This window comes from Patagioenas fasciata, chromosome 19, assembly GCF_037038585.1.
Source record: "Patagioenas fasciata isolate bPatFas1 chromosome 19, bPatFas1.hap1, whole genome shotgun sequence".
Taxonomy (NCBI): domain Eukaryota; kingdom Metazoa; phylum Chordata; class Aves; order Columbiformes; family Columbidae; genus Patagioenas; species Patagioenas fasciata.
In genome coordinates, this window is record NC_092538.1 from 10,694,281 (window position 1) to 10,711,671 (window position 17,391).

General features: G+C 41.4%; 1 protein-coding gene across 1 annotated transcript; it reads left to right on the forward strand.

Moving 5' to 3' along the window:
* The first annotated feature begins 1,013 nt into the window (after nucleotides 1-1,013).
* GDPD1 (glycerophosphodiester phosphodiesterase domain containing 1) lies at nucleotides 1,014-17,173 on the forward strand. Its single transcript, XM_065852914.2, has 10 exons — nucleotides 1,014-1,202; nucleotides 5,787-5,829; nucleotides 9,182-9,317; nucleotides 9,940-9,985; nucleotides 10,296-10,414; nucleotides 11,043-11,132; nucleotides 11,687-11,820; nucleotides 12,445-12,504; nucleotides 13,334-13,385; nucleotides 13,910-17,173. Exons 1-10 carry the CDS (start codon nucleotides 1,067-1,069, stop codon nucleotides 14,030-14,032), a joined length of 939 nt encoding a protein of 312 aa, XP_065708986.1. The 5' UTR covers nucleotides 1,014-1,066; the 3' UTR covers nucleotides 14,033-17,173.
* The last annotated feature ends 218 nt before the right edge of the window (nucleotides 17,174-17,391 follow it).

Here is a 17,391-nt window from a genome sequence, read left to right on the forward strand (position 1 = left end):
GCCAGAAACTGTGCTTATCCACATCAAGTTGGAATATTTTACTGCATTTGTATTCATGGATGAGGTTTTGTTAAAAGGCTGCCTTGTGTTTCGGAATGACAGATCTCTTTGGAAACTAAACCTGCTGGTAAATTGGTGGAAAACGCAGAGCTGTATAAGCTTGTTCATTATAAGCAGCTTCATTGTCAGTATAGCTTGACTTGTAGTGATTAAACAGACTTTTGGTTGCCAAAAGAACAGTTTTGACCCAATTTGCATTACTAAAATTGGATTTCTGTGCAGCAGATAAAGGCTGTCATCGATGAATCAAGCTCCAAATTCTCCAGGTTAATACTTTACATTATCAAAATCACATGTATGGTCACTAAGAAGGGCTAAGAGCCTTTACAAGTATTACTACCCTTCACATTTCCCACATCTCTCATTTTGAATATATGGAGTAAAAGTACAAATAGCAGTAGTTTTCTAGGCAGACACTGAAGAGCTTTCTCATTCCATTAAGCATTACAGAAATGAACTCTGACTTTTAGTCAGTGAGTACAACTCAGCTTTTAACTAGAAGTTATCAGTTTGTTCCTCGATTTTAATGACGCTCTATGCAAAATTTTGTTAGAATACAGTAACTCTACTGCATGACAGGATTTGAGACCTGTTTTCTGTGCATCCCTGGTGAGCTGGGTGTGGAAAACACCTCCCTGTCTGTGAACAGACACCGTCTTCCCCCGCACGCCTTAATGAATTCACATTTACCAAGCACTTAGCGAGTGCAATCGATAAAATGAAAAGCACTACAGAGAGCGGCCGTGCTATGGGGAAATTAAAGCGTGTAAACGGAATGGCTCGCGTTTGTTAAAGGCTTCAGGTGGTGCGGGGCCGAGCCCCTGAGGGGAGGGCGCTTGGCGGGAAGGGCAGGGCAGGGGGGTCCCCGCGCCTGCGCAGTGCCGGTGCCGCCGGGGGGAGGCGATGCGGCTGCGCGGCCGCAGCGGCTCCCGCAGCGCCGGGGCCGGGCGAGGGGTGGGAGGGAACGGGCTGGGAGAGGAGCGGGGCAGCCAGCGAGAGGCGCAGGATGTCGGCGACGCTTTACCTGCTCTCTACGCTGGGTGGATACGTCCTGACTTCGGCTCTTCTCCTCAAGTGTCCGGGGCTGCTCCACCGGCCCAAGCGGCAGCGCTTCCGCTGCCGGCACATCTCCCACCGCGGCGGTGAGTGAGGGGCTGCGGGGGGGGTGTTCCCGCCGCTTCCCGCCCTTCCCTCCCTCCCCTCAGGCGGGCGGGGGCTGCGGCCGCTCCCCGGGGGCTGCAGCCCGACCCGGCTGTGGGTGCTGAGCGGCTCCCGGGCCCCGCGGGGCCGCTTCCCGGCGCCCTCAGGTCGCCCCCGGCCCCTCAGCGCTGTCCGGAGGCTGTTGCGGGGCTGCTGCGTGGGGTTCGCAGCGGGCTCCCTTTAAACCTTCCTCCCGCAACCTAATTTTAGGTGCCACCTGCTGACCGGTGCTTGATTTCAACGCCGAATTAATCGCTGAACTCAAAACGCGTCGGTCGGAACCAGCTTGTTTGCCGCGGGTTTCTCCTCTCAAACACGTTTGTGTTTTCTTCCTAATGACTCCGAGTTACGGCGTCTCTCTTCCGAATGAGAAAACTGCCTGCTGCTTAGGTCAGGGACAAAAGATCAATCTTCTTGCCTCTTAACGGCTTACCCTGTTTCCCCAAAAATAAGCCCTAGCGTGATTTTTCAGGATGCTTGAAATATAAGCCCTACTCCAAAAATACTACTTACAGCTCATTTAAAAAGTCAATTTAAATAGTGTCCAGACAGCTATACATGTAAAAAAAGTAATAAGTTTTGGAGCAAAAATTGCTATAAGATCCTGTTTTATGTTTGGGGAAACAGGGCATTTGCTTTGCTTTCTGGTTGCAGAAGAAATGCAATTTGCTGGGATTCTCTTCTTGCTCCCTTTGCTGTTGGAGGCGGTCAATGGTAAAACCCATCCTGTTTTGAGAGCCTTGTGCCGAGGCCTCCTTGGTGGGCTGGTTGCTTCTATCTAAAGTAGCTAAAAGATGCCTTTGAAGTTTCTTCTACATTTTCCAAAGCACTGGGAGGAAAAAAATACAGCAAATGGTATTTTCCTGTTCTGTGAAGGTCAATTTTTCGCTTTCCCTGCTACCTCCTTTCAGTTCATGGAAATAGTTGGTTTTCTAGTAAATGTTTCTCCCAAAATTCCGTGAAAGGTACGTCCAATGCTGAATTTAAACGGTTTTCCATGCTGTGTTTAGTGCTAGTTTGTGTGGTGTTTGATCGTAGTTCTACCCAATGGTCCTTAACTACTGCTGCTGCCTTGAATCCTTAAAATATAAAAGCTAGAGCTGATCTCTTGTAGATTTTTATTACTTGCATTTCTTTCATTTTGTTTATATGACAGATTAAGTTTCTCTATAGCCTCAAGTATAGCATACAACGCACCTTTTGGTTTGTAATGTGTACATTAGCTGTTTCCTGGTAGGTGTGTGTTTTCAATCAGCCAACAAGTGTTCACATTTTGCTTGTCACCTGTTTGTCCATTAGCTTGCAAGCTATTAAACACTTGCAGGTGACTTCATTGGAACTTGGTGCAATCTCCTTAATCTTTTCTTCTCGCTTCCTTGCATGACGGCCATAGTTGGGGTGCACAGCCCTGAGCCCGGTTGCAGGTGTTGCGCTAAGTGCTGAGGGCACAACAGGAAACCTGACTCAACGGGAAGATCAGTCCGTAGGTGGTGAGAGCCAAAGTCCACGTGTCTTTTAATTGCTCCGCGTGTACTGCGAAATACACCTGCGGTACAAGTACAACCCTTAGCATCTCAGCAGCTTTTTGCTCATCGGGTAGTATGAGACCCAAGATCACTTAACTCTTTGCTCTCTGCGGTGTTTACCTTGTAAATTAAATTCCTAGGGGACTTAAGTTCTCATCAGGCTTTAGTCATGCTGTAGCTTTAGATGTGGGGTCAGGTTTCCTGTTGCATTACTCCTATTAACTCTGGAGATCAAGATAACACTTGTTTGACTTTTTCCTCTCTGAGATGAAGCCTTGTGTGTGAAATTTTTTAATTCTGTCGCTTCTTCGTGCAATAATTTTCTTATCGCTTTATAGCTTGTCAGTGGATGCATCCCTGAATTTTCTTCACTTCTGTATAATTTTAAAGTTGATCCTTTCTGAGATCAATAATTAAGCCTTGATACTCTGCCTTAGAGTCCTTTGTCAATGCCAACTGCATGGGCTGGATTGCACTGTCTTTGGGATGGGGTAGCATGGTGATTTTTTTACAGAATCACGGAATAGTTGAGATTGGAAGGGACCTCTAGAGATCATCTCATCTGACCAGAGCAGGGGCAACTAGGGCAGGTTGTCCAGTTAGGTTTTGGATACATCCAAGAATGGAGGCTCCCCAGCCTCTCCAGGCAGCCTGTTCCAGAGTTTGATCACTCTTACAATAAAAAAAGGTTTTTTTCTTATGTTATAAACTGAATTTCTTGTATTTCCATTTGTTTCTGTTGCCTCTTTCCCCTGGACACCACTGAGAAGAGTCTCGCTCAGTCGTCTTTATTACCTCTGATCTGTTATTTGTACATGTTGGTAAGATCATCCTGAGCTTCTGTTCACCAGTCTGAGCAATTCCAGCACCCTCAGCTTCTCACTGTATACAAGGATCTCTCATCCCTTCATGTTCACAGCCCTTTTCTGGACTCGTTCCAGCAGATCCGTGTCTGTCTTGTACTTTGGAGCCCAGAGTTGGATGTGACTCTCCAGGTGTGGACTAAAGGGGAACGATCACCTCCCTGCACCTGCTGGCAACATTGGTCCTAATGCACTTCTTGGCCTATATCTGGGGGAAAAGTCCAAAACAACAAGTTGTAAGGGTCATCTCCTTGAGCCAGTGTTTGACATTGACTCCCACTTGTCCATTGGTGGGGCTTTCAAAGTCAGGGTGTGCGATCATAACCATTCTGGCTCCCAGGATGCTGAAGTGTGCTGGGGAAGGTAATTTCCGCACGGGAAACACGTGTAGTTCACAATGCAAATGGACAATAAATGAATCTGTAGGTGCGTTTACTTAAAATGTCAGAAACCTTTCAGCCAGTCTAGCCTTTTCATTTTTAAGGAGGAAAAATGAGTTAGTACATCAAATTGCTTGCTTGTCGTAGTTCCCTTTCCTGAGTGTGGTTTGTGAAAGCCGTGTCGCCGATTTAGAATTCCTGTTTCAGCTGATCTCTCAATTTTTTCTTTCCTCATTTCCCCAAAACACTACGAGTCAGGCATTTTGTTACCTGCTGGTTTGACTTTGCTGTACCCGCCTCTCTGACATGTTTTGTTTTAATTTTGAGAATATCTCTCCCGGAATGTTAGGATACTGTTGTTTTGTTCACATATTGAAGACTGACTCAGGTTCTTCCCCCCCCACTTCCTTATCATTCAGGATGTTTGGGCTGTGTTGTCACAACTGATAACTTATCTAAACCCTCAATTTTGATTGCAGTTAATTTATAACTAATCATCCAGGTCCTGTGAAGGTTTTTTTCCATCTCTAAAGCAATCATCAGAAGTCTTTAATGAGATTCTTATGCTCTCCTCTATTCCTTGGTTGCTTTTGACATTCAGCCTATTTTTAGTTCTGCCATGAAATTCCATAAAATATTGGTGAATGTTGAATCACAGGAGCTGCTGTGGACTCCCTGTGCTGCTTTCCCTTAAACCACGTGGATTTTGTCATTATCATTCTAAGCCAGTTAAGTCTTTTGTTTTGTAAACTTACCAAAGCAAGCTAACCTGATAACAACAATTATAAACTGCGACTTGTGTGTGCAGAGAATTGCGTTGCTTTATTTAAGTAATTAAACAGAGACTTGGGTAAGTATGTACTGGTAAGGTGGTGCTAATAGGCAAGGCCTTAATTGAAGCTTTTATAATTGTTGTTTACAAAGTGTGTCATTCATCACTGGCAAAGTCTTGTTAAAATTTGCATAGATATCCTCATGTGTGTATCTTCCTGAAGTTGTTTTGGTTTTCAGTATCCAATATTGCCTATTTTCCGAGGGAGGGAGATGGCACAACCTTTTCCAGTTCCAAACCAGGTTGATGGCTTAAGAGCTTTGGAGTTTACTCTTGCCCAAGAGAAAATGTAATTGACCTGTCCTTTCATTTCTGAACTGGAGTTGCTGTGTCTCATTCCTTGTGGATGAGAACTCCTCCTGCAAGCAGCATGAACCTCTATTGACAGATTAGTGCTATATCCTTGCACTGGAAAAAGAGATCGTCACCTCTTTGGGCACCAACTGCGTTGTGTGTTTAGGGAACGTCAGCTTTAGCGTCTCGGGCAATTTTTAATATTTTTTAATTGTGTTTTGTTGTTGCTGTGTTGTGTTTTTTCTTGCTGCCTTTACTGGTATTACTGCTCTAACTCAGAAGCAGACATCTGTATATACTTTTCCTGTGGATCATATTCTCATAGCCAAATACCTTTAAGGCAAAACAGGGCACCCAGCCCCTGGTAAAATAAAGACTCTGTTTTGTGTATTCAAAGTGCTATACAAATCCTAGGTAAGTTGTCTTTTTTTTAATAGCTTTCTCTTGAGAAAGTCCTGTATCTCGAGTCTCCCCGGTAGGTTGGCAGCAACAGGGATTTCTGACTCTAGCTTCATACTCATTCATCCAAATATTTCCTCAAAATATTACATTTTTTAGTCCATTTGTTGTTGTTTCCATGGGGATTAGGGGGAAGGAAAGGATTTTGTACATGTTTTTGTTGTTTTTGTAGGTGCTGGAGAGAACCTGGAGAACACGATGGCAGCCTTTCACCAGTGAGTACAAACTGCTAACCCCTAAAGCAGGGGTGTTCTCGTTGTCGGTGGTGGGTGGAACAACGGAGACAGACAGGAACTCCGTCAGTTGTTTGGAGCACAGCGTCCTGTTTCTGGAAGGCATCTCTCCTTGGGATGACTTCTGTGGATTGCTAAACATCACTCCAGTTTAAACACAGGGGAATGAGGATACCACAAACCCTGATTTGTACACAGTAATGTAGGAGACCAGAAATAAAACTCCTGAGGCCTGATTCCTCCTGTGCTAGCTAATAAAACACGAAACAATACTGCTTCCATGTTTAACGGTGATTGCTTCCATTAATTTATCATTATGAAGCTTTCTCATAACTAATATCATACATATTTTTTTTCTAGATACATCGATGTTTCTCAAAAGGTATTTCAGATCGTAGCCTGTACCAATACGCTGATTAGCACACCAGGCTGAATTTCAGGGAGACTGAATCTGTTGACGGCTATTATGTCTGTAAACAATTAATTCTCTTAGATATTCCACAGTTTCATGGTGCTCAGTCCCCTCCTCTACGCAGAAGGTTAATAATTTGTCTCCTTGAATAATTGTGACTGAAATCCCAATGTTAACTGACTTCTAATACACCGTCTGTGAAGCTATTAAAAACGTTTGTGTTGTGTTTTTCCCTTCATACACATACTTCATTCGCACAATGCGTGAAAGCCTCTTATCTAGGGGTTTAAAATTGAGTTGGTACTGGAAAGCCTTTTAAGCCTCCGGGTTTTAGCGGTGAATTCTAACACAGTTCTCAAAGGCATTCGAAAAAGCAGCATATCTGAAAGTCCAGCTGCCGATAAGCAGTGACCAAATTACAGAGGTTTCTCTTTGTTTCGTTGGGGTTTTTAATTTGCTTTGTGCTAAGCAGCCTCATCGGTTTGCACATTTCCTTGCAGGCTGAGCAGTGCCAGCTTTCCAACCAAACGGCGCTATTCAAAGTACTGCAGTATTTTCTATCTCCATGGAAGCTTAGCATAGTTTGGTGTGTTCTGCATGCTTTTTCCTTTCTTTCCTGCTGGCCTGCCTTTTTCCAAGTCTGCTACCACACTTTCTGCTTCTTTTTTAACCATTTCTTAATTTTAAGGATGGGCTAGGAGACAAAGAATGTTTTATGATAATACAGACCTACCCCTTTGGTTTTGCTTTGTTGACAGTAACCCAAGTATTGACAAGAAAATAGTTCTGTTTATGCAGTGATTGGAGAATATTTAACACTGTTGCATGGTAATGAAGGAGTTGTTCTAGTAATACACAAACTAAGTGTAGCGAAGGGGGAAGGCCTTATTAGTAATTTCAAGTTCTGTACTAGCTTAACTTACAGATAGCAGAAAGCAATTGCAAGCTTTTCATACCAAAGACAGGATTTTTGTTTGTTTGCATTATAAAATGTCTAATAGATTGGGGGGGCCTGTAATCATGTTACACTGTATTTAAATGCCTCTGTGGTGGTTTTAGATTTTAAAATAATTGATTTTAAGCTAAAAGAGAAACTTGCAGTATTTTGAAGTATTTGGGGATCTGGCATAAAAGATGTCATAAGAATTTAATTATGAGTTTAATTGCCCTTAATACAGCCTTGTGCTTTAGGACTGTTGTGGCAGGAAGCTGCTAAGAAAACTCTCCAGACATTTTCTTATTGTATTTCCTTCTTTCTTGTGAACACACTTGGTTTAGGGAGGAAGCTTTAAACACTGTAGTTACAGCAATACAATTACATAGTCAACTTATTATTTACAAACTTGCTACATTTGGCCACATTAGACCTCGCCTAATGAAATTTAGTTTCCAAGGTGAGGCTTTTCTCATGTATTTCCTGGCCTATCCTTTTACTTGAAAACAGTTGAACAGGAGCAAAGAGCTCGGTCACCCGAATGTGCAGCTGTGAGTCTGCTTCACAGCTGGAGTTGTGGGGCAGGTGGATCTGAATTCAACGCGTTCTTCTGAGGCTGGAGCCTGAATCTGGAGCAGTGGCCACTCGATGTGTTATTGCGGAGCTGCAGGACAAACTGATTTCCAGCTGAAAAAAATCAGCACTTTCAGGAAGCTTATTTAGCAGCAAGCTGCTAGCAAGAGCCTGGCAAATTCTCAAATTCGTTAACAAGGCAAGTTGTTGTTCTTGTTTTTCCATGCAGCATCAGTCCTGATTTTCTTAAGCAGTAATATTTCTAATAAATTGTTCTGGTTAAATTATAATATGCGATGCTAGATGGGAACATCTACGAATTTGGCAAACCCCCTGTAGCGTATTTGAAGATGCTTTTCCTCAGGAGGAAAAATTACACAGAAGGAGCTGTGTGTCTTCCATGTGTAATAGGATTTTGTTCCTCTCCTAATTCTTAATTAGCGGCACTGGAAAACAGTTAACAAATTGGTTTTAATTTGACAACCCCCTTCTTGATCATTATCCCAGCTGGGCCAGAAATTGTGTTAAACACTTAATGGAGAGTGTTCTAGGTTGGAGATTTTTGTTTTGTTATTGCATTTGTGAATGTTATGGCACGTCTGTGCTTAATAAAGCCCTTTTCTGAAGGGAAGGACCATTACTGAAGTCGCAGAGCTTTGGGTCTGGTATAGGCTGAGCTCACAGACCTTCCAGGTTTGTTTGGGGGATAAAAAGAACATCCTGATGTTTTGAAGGAAGAGTTGGGGCTCCAGGCTGGGACTTCTCACTCATTTTTCATTACTATTATTACTACTTCCCGCTTTCTTTTACTCCTATGAGCTAAGCTTCCATTGAGTGGATTTGGGATTGGATTAGAACTTTCCGAAGCAGTGGATTGGAACAGGAATAGCTATTTTTCCTTTGAAAAATATAGCTCAGTCTTTCAGTGTTGTTTGGTTTTTGTTTGTTTGTTTTTAAAGCCTGAAACCCCCATTGCTAATTTCCTGATCCATCCATTCCTGATTAACTTAAATCCAGTAATAAAACGGCTTCTGCATCCCTGCCCACCCCTCGCTTCTTCCGATGGTAAATGTGCTGATACTGAGAAACATCACACTGAAAATTCTGAAACAGTTCTCCAGTTTCTCAACACGTTGACGACAGGCTGCAATCGACAGGCACACTGCTTCGTTTCGATGGAAATTCTGAGCTCAAATCCCATCTCTGATTCACGATACGTTTATTCTTGCATCAGCTTCCCCACTGCAGCGGATTTATTCGCTTCTTGTTTTGCAGCAAGATCGTGAGGTTTCATTGCATCATAAAGCATCTACGGTACCTCCAGTGGGATTAGTTTAATTGAATGATATGTATGCGTTAGGTTTGGACCTGTGCAAAATACACGTGTGGTTCAGGGCAGAATTCTTTGCTTGCAGTGCAGTGAATATAGGGACAGACATGCTGGAGCTGGATTGTCACCTGACGAAAGACGAGCAAGTGGTTGTGTCCCACGATGAGAACCTGAAGAGATCGACAGGAGTTGATGTCAACATATCCGACCTCAAATACTCTGTAAGTTGAAGAAACAATGTTAATGCCGTTGTATGATGTTTAAAAACGAGTTGGTAGAGTGGCTGGGGTGGGCAGGAAGGTTGTGTGTGTGTGTGTCTGGTGTCCCAAATCGAAGGAGAGGATTCATCTTGGCTAACTTAAAATACCATGGTGAAGGGAATAAAACCAGGCTGTTTCCAGAGGATGATGAGCTCCATCTGATAGCAGGTTGGATGAGCAGCTCTCTGTGATGGCAAAGGAAGCTCAGGCAACAGGTTCCTCCTTGTGTGAGCCGCTATTGATGGGAAAACCAGGAGATGGATCCCACCCGCACGGACAGCTTTAAAAGCCTGTTTTACAGAACTGGCTTCCCATCTGATGTTTAAGTGGAATTCTCAGAATTTTTAGGCATCTGGAAGCGTTTTGCCTTATTCAGCTACAGGCAAAACAAGCCTAAGAATGCCAAATAGTTCAAGTAGGAATGAACAAAGTGCTTCGAAATCACTTTTTAGGCAATAAATTTTTTAAAACATATGATTTTTGTATTTAAAGCTTATGAATTACAATTTCTTGTCATTTTTGAGAAAAGTCATTATTATCTCCCTGCATTTGAATTAATGTTCCATTTCCCTTTATTTTTAAGGAACTTCCACCATATCTGTGCAAGCTGGAGGTCACATTTCAGAAAGGTAAGTCTTTTGTCTTTCGCTCTTTGAATTTACAGGAACTAATTTTCCGTTATTGTAGTGTGGCAATTTCTTATTTTGGCCAAGGGAGTAGAAAAGTGGATTTGCTTATATCGGTACCTTGATAAGAGAAGCTTTACAAGGGAAATATAATCCTAGCTTTAGAAACCACTTTTTTTCATGCCAATTGGCAATGACTAAGTTTAAGATTGTGGGATTGTGATTTGAATGAAGCATACAGACTCAAACTGAGTTAATCAGAAATGTTTATTAGAAATGGTCACAGTAGCATCAATGTTATTTTTTTCCCCAGAATCTCAGAGTGAGGGGGAAGACAACCGGATTCCGCTCCTGAAAGAGGTGTTCGAGGCGTTTCCGCAAACTCCCGTCAACATCGACATCAAAGTGAACAACAACGTGTTGATCAAAAAGGTACGTGAAAATCTAGACTGAACCAAGACCAAATGTCGTGTAATGATGTTGAAATTCCAAACGTTTCTTGGAGTTGCTAGCGGTCTGTGACACTAAAATTTGTGTTCATGGACTGCTTCACCCTTTGTGTTAGATCTTGCTCCATGGCTGAGGTTAATACAGAAGCCAGAGAAGTGATAGTGCAAGATATTCACAAGCAGCTCTCTACTGACCCTTCATCTTGGCATGAAACCAATGCTACGGCGCTAGAGAAGTGTTTTTATATTTTCTGTGAAGGTTTGCCTACCAAAGCAACATAAAACATGATGTCAGTGCAAAGATAATTGTTTGTCGCAGCAAAGGAAATCTGCTTTCCATCAGATACTGTTTTGCCACCTAGCTTTCTTAAATTATTTAGGGGTTTTTTTGTAGATATAATGGTTTTTCCCTTTATCTGTTGACCTGAACACCTGTTTCTTCCCAGTCAAATGAGCATGATCATCTTAAGATGGGAGAGAGTATAGAAGAACTGTCTGTTGTTTAATGATTTATGTAGTTGAAAAGTAGCAAGTAGAGTTTCTCTGAAATAATTCTGCATGTAATTTTCAATCAATACATGTTAGACTTTTGGGTTTTGTTCATATTGCAGGTTTCAGAGCTGGTGAGTCAGTATAAGCGAGAGCATTTGACAGTGTGGGGGAATGCCAGCTATGAGGTGGTATCAAAGTGTTTCAAGGAGGTAAGAATGAGTTAAACTTCTTTTTTGCTTGTTACTGTGTGGAGACAAAACGTACAGAAAAGCACCCTGTACATCAAGATCTAGCCAGTTATAGCACGCTTGTGCAAAGAGAAATTTTGCACTTAGATTATATTCTATTTACTACCCTGTTACAATAGGTCAGGCACAGTTAACACCCTTACACTCTGCAGTAAATTACTTGAGGAGTTAAGCTTTATCATGTTTAATTCTTGTTCTGTAAAATATAGGGTGTTATGATTTTATGCCAGGAGCTCTCAGAGCCTGTTATGCACATCATTCATCTGGTACAAAAGCTATTTTTTGAAGGATTGCTTATTGTGTGTTTCTTTTTGTGACAAGAATGGATGTGGCCACTAATTGACGCACAGCTATATTGGTATAAAGCTAGTTTACAGCTATAGGTTCTATAAATCAGTGGCAGCCTAATCTTCGGGTGCAAGTGCTAAACTTTAAACAGCATGAGTAGATTTAATTGCAACAGATTCAACAACCTTCCAAGGTAATTTGGAATGTTTCTTTCCTGGTTCCTGCAGAACGCTGACATTCCCATCATCTTCTGCGTGCAACGTGTCCTCCTGCTTCTTGGCCTGTTCTACACAGGTCTGCTGCCCTTCGTTCCTTTCAAGGAAGAATTCTTGGAAATCCCCATGCCTTCAATCATCCTCAAGTGAGTGAGAGTGGATCGGTGGGTGAATGATAACGGCAGCTTGAGCATTGGTTTGGTCAGTACCCTTGGGCCGAGGAGCCTGTTTTGTTAGTTTAAGCACTTTTATATATCCCTAAGAGAAACCTCTGCAAACTTCTGTGTTTATCCATCCCCAGCCAGCTCTGAGTTACTCAGTTGTAAGTGCCTGTGTACACTAAAGTTTCCTGTTTACAGCATCTCCTGTAAATATCGCCTTCCTGCAGCTGCCTGTACAACGCAGCTCGTGCTGGTGCCATACACGTATGTGGCAGTGCTGTACAAATAACACTCTTGCACTTTTCTCCCTATTTCTTAAGAAATTAGTCTGATTAAGGCCAAGAGACAATCAGTAATAGGGTGGATATGAGATTTTTATGTGCTCTCTATTTCTCGTACTCCAAGTGCTGCTGCACACCCATCTCTGCTGTGTCTCTAATGGGAGCACTTTCCTCATGTGTAACCCAATTCTAAGTCACCGTCTTAGTGAAATTACTGCTCTAATTTGAGAAACTGTGTGATTAATTCTTTGTGTTCCTTTTGCAGGAACATCTCAAGTAGTGCTTTAATCCATGCTCTGGTAATTTTTTGTTTTCTTTTCCTCAACAGGCTGAAAGAACCACAGAAGATGACAAGAAGCCAGAAATTTATAATCTGGCTAGCTGACACGTAAGATTTTAATCTTATTACATTTATATTTATATTTTGCCTATATATTAACAGTTGGCTCGAGCAACTAAGGCTAGCTATTGCTATAGCTATTTATCATGTCATTCTTTCTAGTTTCTTCTAGCATTTTTGTCAGCGCAGCATAAATCACACTCGCATCATATGTAGGTGTTCCTGTATGCACTGAAATGTGTTGAGGTGCAGTAACGTGGGCATTATTCCAATTAGTCTATTTAGTTTCTATCATTAAGTGCATTGAACTAATTAACATGCACATAGATTCAGAATGTGACTTTCACGTTTCATGGGATTGTGACTTTGATAATGTCAGAGGAGAAAGCGTTTGGCTTGCATGGAACATTTTGCATTTATAGAATATCTGTGCTTTAGAGGAAACTTAATCGTACGCTTGCAGAGCTTGAACATGATTGCAGTAAATCTTCTGGCCCTTGCCTCTGTCTCTGACATCTGCGAGTTTGATTTCTTGAGTGGCCAGTAGAATTTGGATGTATTTTGGTGCAAAGGATGAAATATGTTCTGAAAGCAAAGGGATTGATTCATTAGATGTGGTTCAGGGTACCTGTACCATGGAGGAGTCATCTGCCAGATTTGATCATCAGAAGAGCTGACAAAAATATCTGTAGCTAATGCACATTTTTGGGTATCTATGTTAGCTGGTCTTGAGTTGCTTGAACTATAATTAGGTTTCTAATTGTGGAAAATACTGAATCTAAATGCTCTGTGGAAAATGTATTACAGAACATCAACAGACATTGAAAATTTCGTATATACTTGAAGTTCTTGAATAGTGTCTCTCTACTTTCCGCAGATTGCTAATGCGAAAAGCGCTTTTTGACCACCTCACTGCTCGGGGCATTCAGGTACGGTGTGGAAATGTGCTTTTAACCTAGTGAGAATATCAGCCAGACAGATACGGCCTTATGATGCGTTTGTGTTCTTCCCAACATGTTTTGTTGCGTTCCTGAGACTGTAAGTTGCTTTTTGGTTCCTGAGCAGTAGCTTATGCTGCTATTTTTGCAGTTCTGTAGTTGCAAAGGAAGACCTGTGTGCTTGGAAAAAATCTTTTAAAATCTCTTTGAGATTAATTGTTTTTCCTACTTCACACTTAAGCCTAGAATCCGCTGAGCTGTTTACTGTTTGGGGCTTTTCGCAAAATACTATTTTGACTTTTGGAAATATCTGAAGTCTCAGGTAACAAAATGGGCTGAGAGTCACCACTAGAAAATGGGAAGAAGGTGGATATGTTTGTGTCTTAGGCATCACAGTGTAATCGTTTTCAATATACGCAGCATCATCTCTATCACATGAAACAATTTAGGTCAAAAGTCACCTCTTTAAAAACGTAATTTCCTGTAATAACTGGTCTTTCTGTCCCATCTCACAGGTGTATATTTGGGTACTGAATGAAGAACAAGAATACAAGAGGGCGTTTGATCTGGGAGCAACTGGAGTGATGACAGACTATCCAACTAAACTGAAGGAGTTTTTACACAGTTATCCAGCATAAAGGAAGAAAACAAAGGAAGTTCTCACAGAAATAGATTGTGAGCCGAGGATTTTCTTCATAAAAAAAAAAATGAGCAGCATACGCAGATCATTTTGTTTGAAAGATGTAATTGGATGATCTATTACCTTGTTGTCAAGTTGCTACCTAATGTAAAGGTTGTCTATTTATTTTAAAACTTAATTACATAGTTTACATATGTAAATAGGTCGTTCAGCAACGGCACACGTCACAAATAGTGAAGACTAGGATGGACGTTGCAGGCTAGGGTACCTGTAGATACTCAGCATTACTTTACCTGTCACAAGTGTTCCTAAGCAGATGTCAAGACAAGTCAGTTATTCCAGTTATATTGTAGTGGGCAGAAGCTAAATAACTTCTGAAAGTGTGCCCTGTGTGTACGCACTTCTTGTGTTGCTTTTAGTTTTCAGACAAGTTGTAGGGCAAAAAAGCAAAACAACGCACAGGAGCAGTAGAAACCAGAATCTGGCTAGCCCGATACTTCTGGGAAGTGTAGGCAGTAAAGGTGGTCACTTTTTAACCAAAATTAACTCATTTGGTCAGTAGAGATTTACTCCATTATTCTTACTGATAAGAATGTTGAGCTTGAGTTGCAACCCTATTTAGACCCCTTTCTGACGTGATCGAAATACTGCGACTTGTTGGTCGAGGTCTAAATAGTGTATTTAAGCCAGGTTTTGGGGTTGCCACTGAGTTCCACTGCACAGGTCAGGTTTGCCCCTGGCTTTGACCTGCCTGTCAGGCTTCCAGAAGGGAAGATTGCACTTATTATAGATTATACTTACTTTGAAATAGTTTCTTCACAAAGGAATCTGTATTCTAGAAGTCTTTGCACATTTGTAGTTCTGACATCTGTCAGCTTGATGAATGAGAAGTTGGTTTTAGGATGAGGGACCAAGGAAGACTAAGTTTGGTCTAGTTTTGTTCCTGTTAAACAGATTCACTCAAAAGCAGATTTATATGCACATATAAAAGGATAAAGCGTCAGTCTATAATGTGTGTAAATTTGAGGCTTTTTCTCTCCACAAAAGTACATTAAATAGCCATTAAGTTTATAGACATGGAAGTAACTTCACTGGCAAAAGCCAGGAAACACCAGGTATGGTGGAATGGGGTTAGATAGGAAGGTATTTCTAGAAGCTTCTGTGCTGTTCTGTCATCGTGAACAGGTGTTACATGTGTGTCAAACAGATTTGAGCCTGCGAGGCCGGCGTGTTTTGGTGTTGTCAGGATGGTAGAGATTTTCGGAAGGAATTTAACTACTGGGTGACATGTATAGAGCTCAGTCATTTAATCATCAGATACTGCTGGAACAAAACTATTGTTTAGTGGTAGTATCTACTTCTTTAAGGAGCTTTATGGGAAAATTATGGATCTTAATGATGCATATAGTACCCAGATGCAAGAGTATATTTACTGCAAGGTATACTCAGTGCTGTAAAAGCTTTTAAAGTAGGTTTTTCCCTTGCCAGCTCAGATTTGGAAGGGCTCGTTTCCCTCCGCTGGCTGCTGTGCTGTGATTGGAATCCTGGAGCATCTTTGCTGTTTCACGATGTCCATCAGCGTTAGGACATCCAGTCCATCTGGATGGATGATGTTTGTTTCTGCATTATAATTCCTTCCAGAGGAAGATTTCTACATGGATGAAGTAGAAGAAACTACTTCATTTAATGATTTAAGTGGATATGTGATGATGGTGGCAAATGAGTTAATGGTGCCCTAAATATTTGCCCCGTTAAGATGGCTGTAGATTCAATTTCCTCTTAATTTCATCAGGCTTGCTGTTCATTGAATGGAGGAGAGGAAAATGTAACTTCCTAACTGTTCATAGGAAAAGGAATGGAATTATTTATAGTGTACTAAGCTTCTTGTTTCCCTTTCAGACCGGTTATGTCTGCTCAGATAACTGCTAATAACCAGTTGTCGTCGTTCTGCCTGCTTTTCAGTAGTCACAGAATAGTTATCGAATGGGCTCATATGCAGCTCAGTAGGTAAATGAAAGATTTCCACCCTTTCTCTTAATTTGGTTGACGAGGCAGTGCGTAGCTCCAGGTTGCTTGTAGGCTGAGTGGCTTCCTTCAACTCAATTTTATTGCTATCACATTTCCAACATGCCCTCCTTTGTTAAGATGCAAATACCATCGTGGTTTTAGAGAGCACTCACCTGTTAAAGCTTTATTTTGGGTAGGAAAAGCTAAGTTTTAAAATACCAGTCTTTATTTCTGGACTTGATCTCTCAAGGGACAGGTGGTGACTTAGTTTCTCTCTCAGGTTTCCCTTATCACTGCATAAATGATTCTGCTTTATTCTATACTGAATGACAAAACACAGTTATTGAAATTACAAACTTAATTTTAATTTTGTTTTAAATCTTTTCCTCTTTAGCAGTGGTGTTGGAAACTTCTCCCTTCGAAGATGCTCAGCATGTTTTTCAACCACTAGTCTTCCAACATCTGATGTAGCTTTTGACTGTGCTATTTATACATGACCTCTCTTTGATAAGTCTGCTACTTAATATCTGAAATTGGAATGAGTCAAGTTACATGGGAGGGAGGGGTTCGGTGCCAGAAAAGCTGCTGAATTGATTCAGTCACGGATTTGGGCTTTAGTGCAAGAGCCAAAGTCTCTTGAGACAGATCACGTTGCATGGATGAGGCCATGATCCGAGCACCAATGCACAGGGCGTAGGCCATGATAACTGTTTGTAACAGCATAATATGGAATTGAGGTTACTGTAGAATGTTTGTTCTATCAAATCATTGTTTTGAATATTCCAGAACTTGCTGTGTGATTTTTAAACCACTTGTACAAAAAGCATTTGTTGAGAACTTGCACAGCTGTCCAGGAGGATGTTCACTTAATCTCTCTCCAAGGAGAGATTATTTTCAGGTACTTTTAACTCTGTATATTGTTTAACACTTACTGTGTTCTCAATCCTGTTGCAGAATATTTTATGTATGAAGGATGATGCATGTATTCCATGCGCTTTTAATTTGCAGAACGTCTTGCGGACCTCTCTGGCTCCAAATCTACAAAGTGATTTTTATTCTTGTAAAGAAAGATTCACGCTCTTGAAATGTGGCACATTAAAACATCTTTGCTCATAAAAGATCTAAAACTAAATCCTTATTGTGACTTCTTTGCCTAACAATGTGATTTCTGAGATGATTATAGTGTAGTAAACATTGTCTTTGACAGTCCATAGGTATCTGTGTCTGACCTGGGGATAGCAAACCACCCATGTTTAGCGTATGTTCATATTGACACATATTGTTGTGTTGTCCCATGTTGGGCAATGGTTTGATATAAATACAGCTCTCTGATATCTACGTTCTTTTCCT

What these genes read in the sequence shown, in the direction of transcription:
- GDPD1 (XM_065852914.2), top strand. Translation starts at nt 1,067, where the DNA reads ATGTCGGCGACGCTTTACCTGCTCTCTACGCTGGGTGGATACGTCCTG. An exon ending in GCACATCTCCCACCGCGGCG is followed by an intron (nt 1,203 to 5,786) that starts GTGAGTGAGGGG and finishes TTGTTTTTGTAG; the next exon opens with GTGCTGGAGAGAACCTGGAG. An exon ending in ATAATCTGGCTAGCTGACAC is followed by an intron (nt 12,505 to 13,333) that starts GTAAGATTTTAA and finishes TACTTTCCGCAG; the next exon opens with ATTGCTAATGCGAAAAGCGC.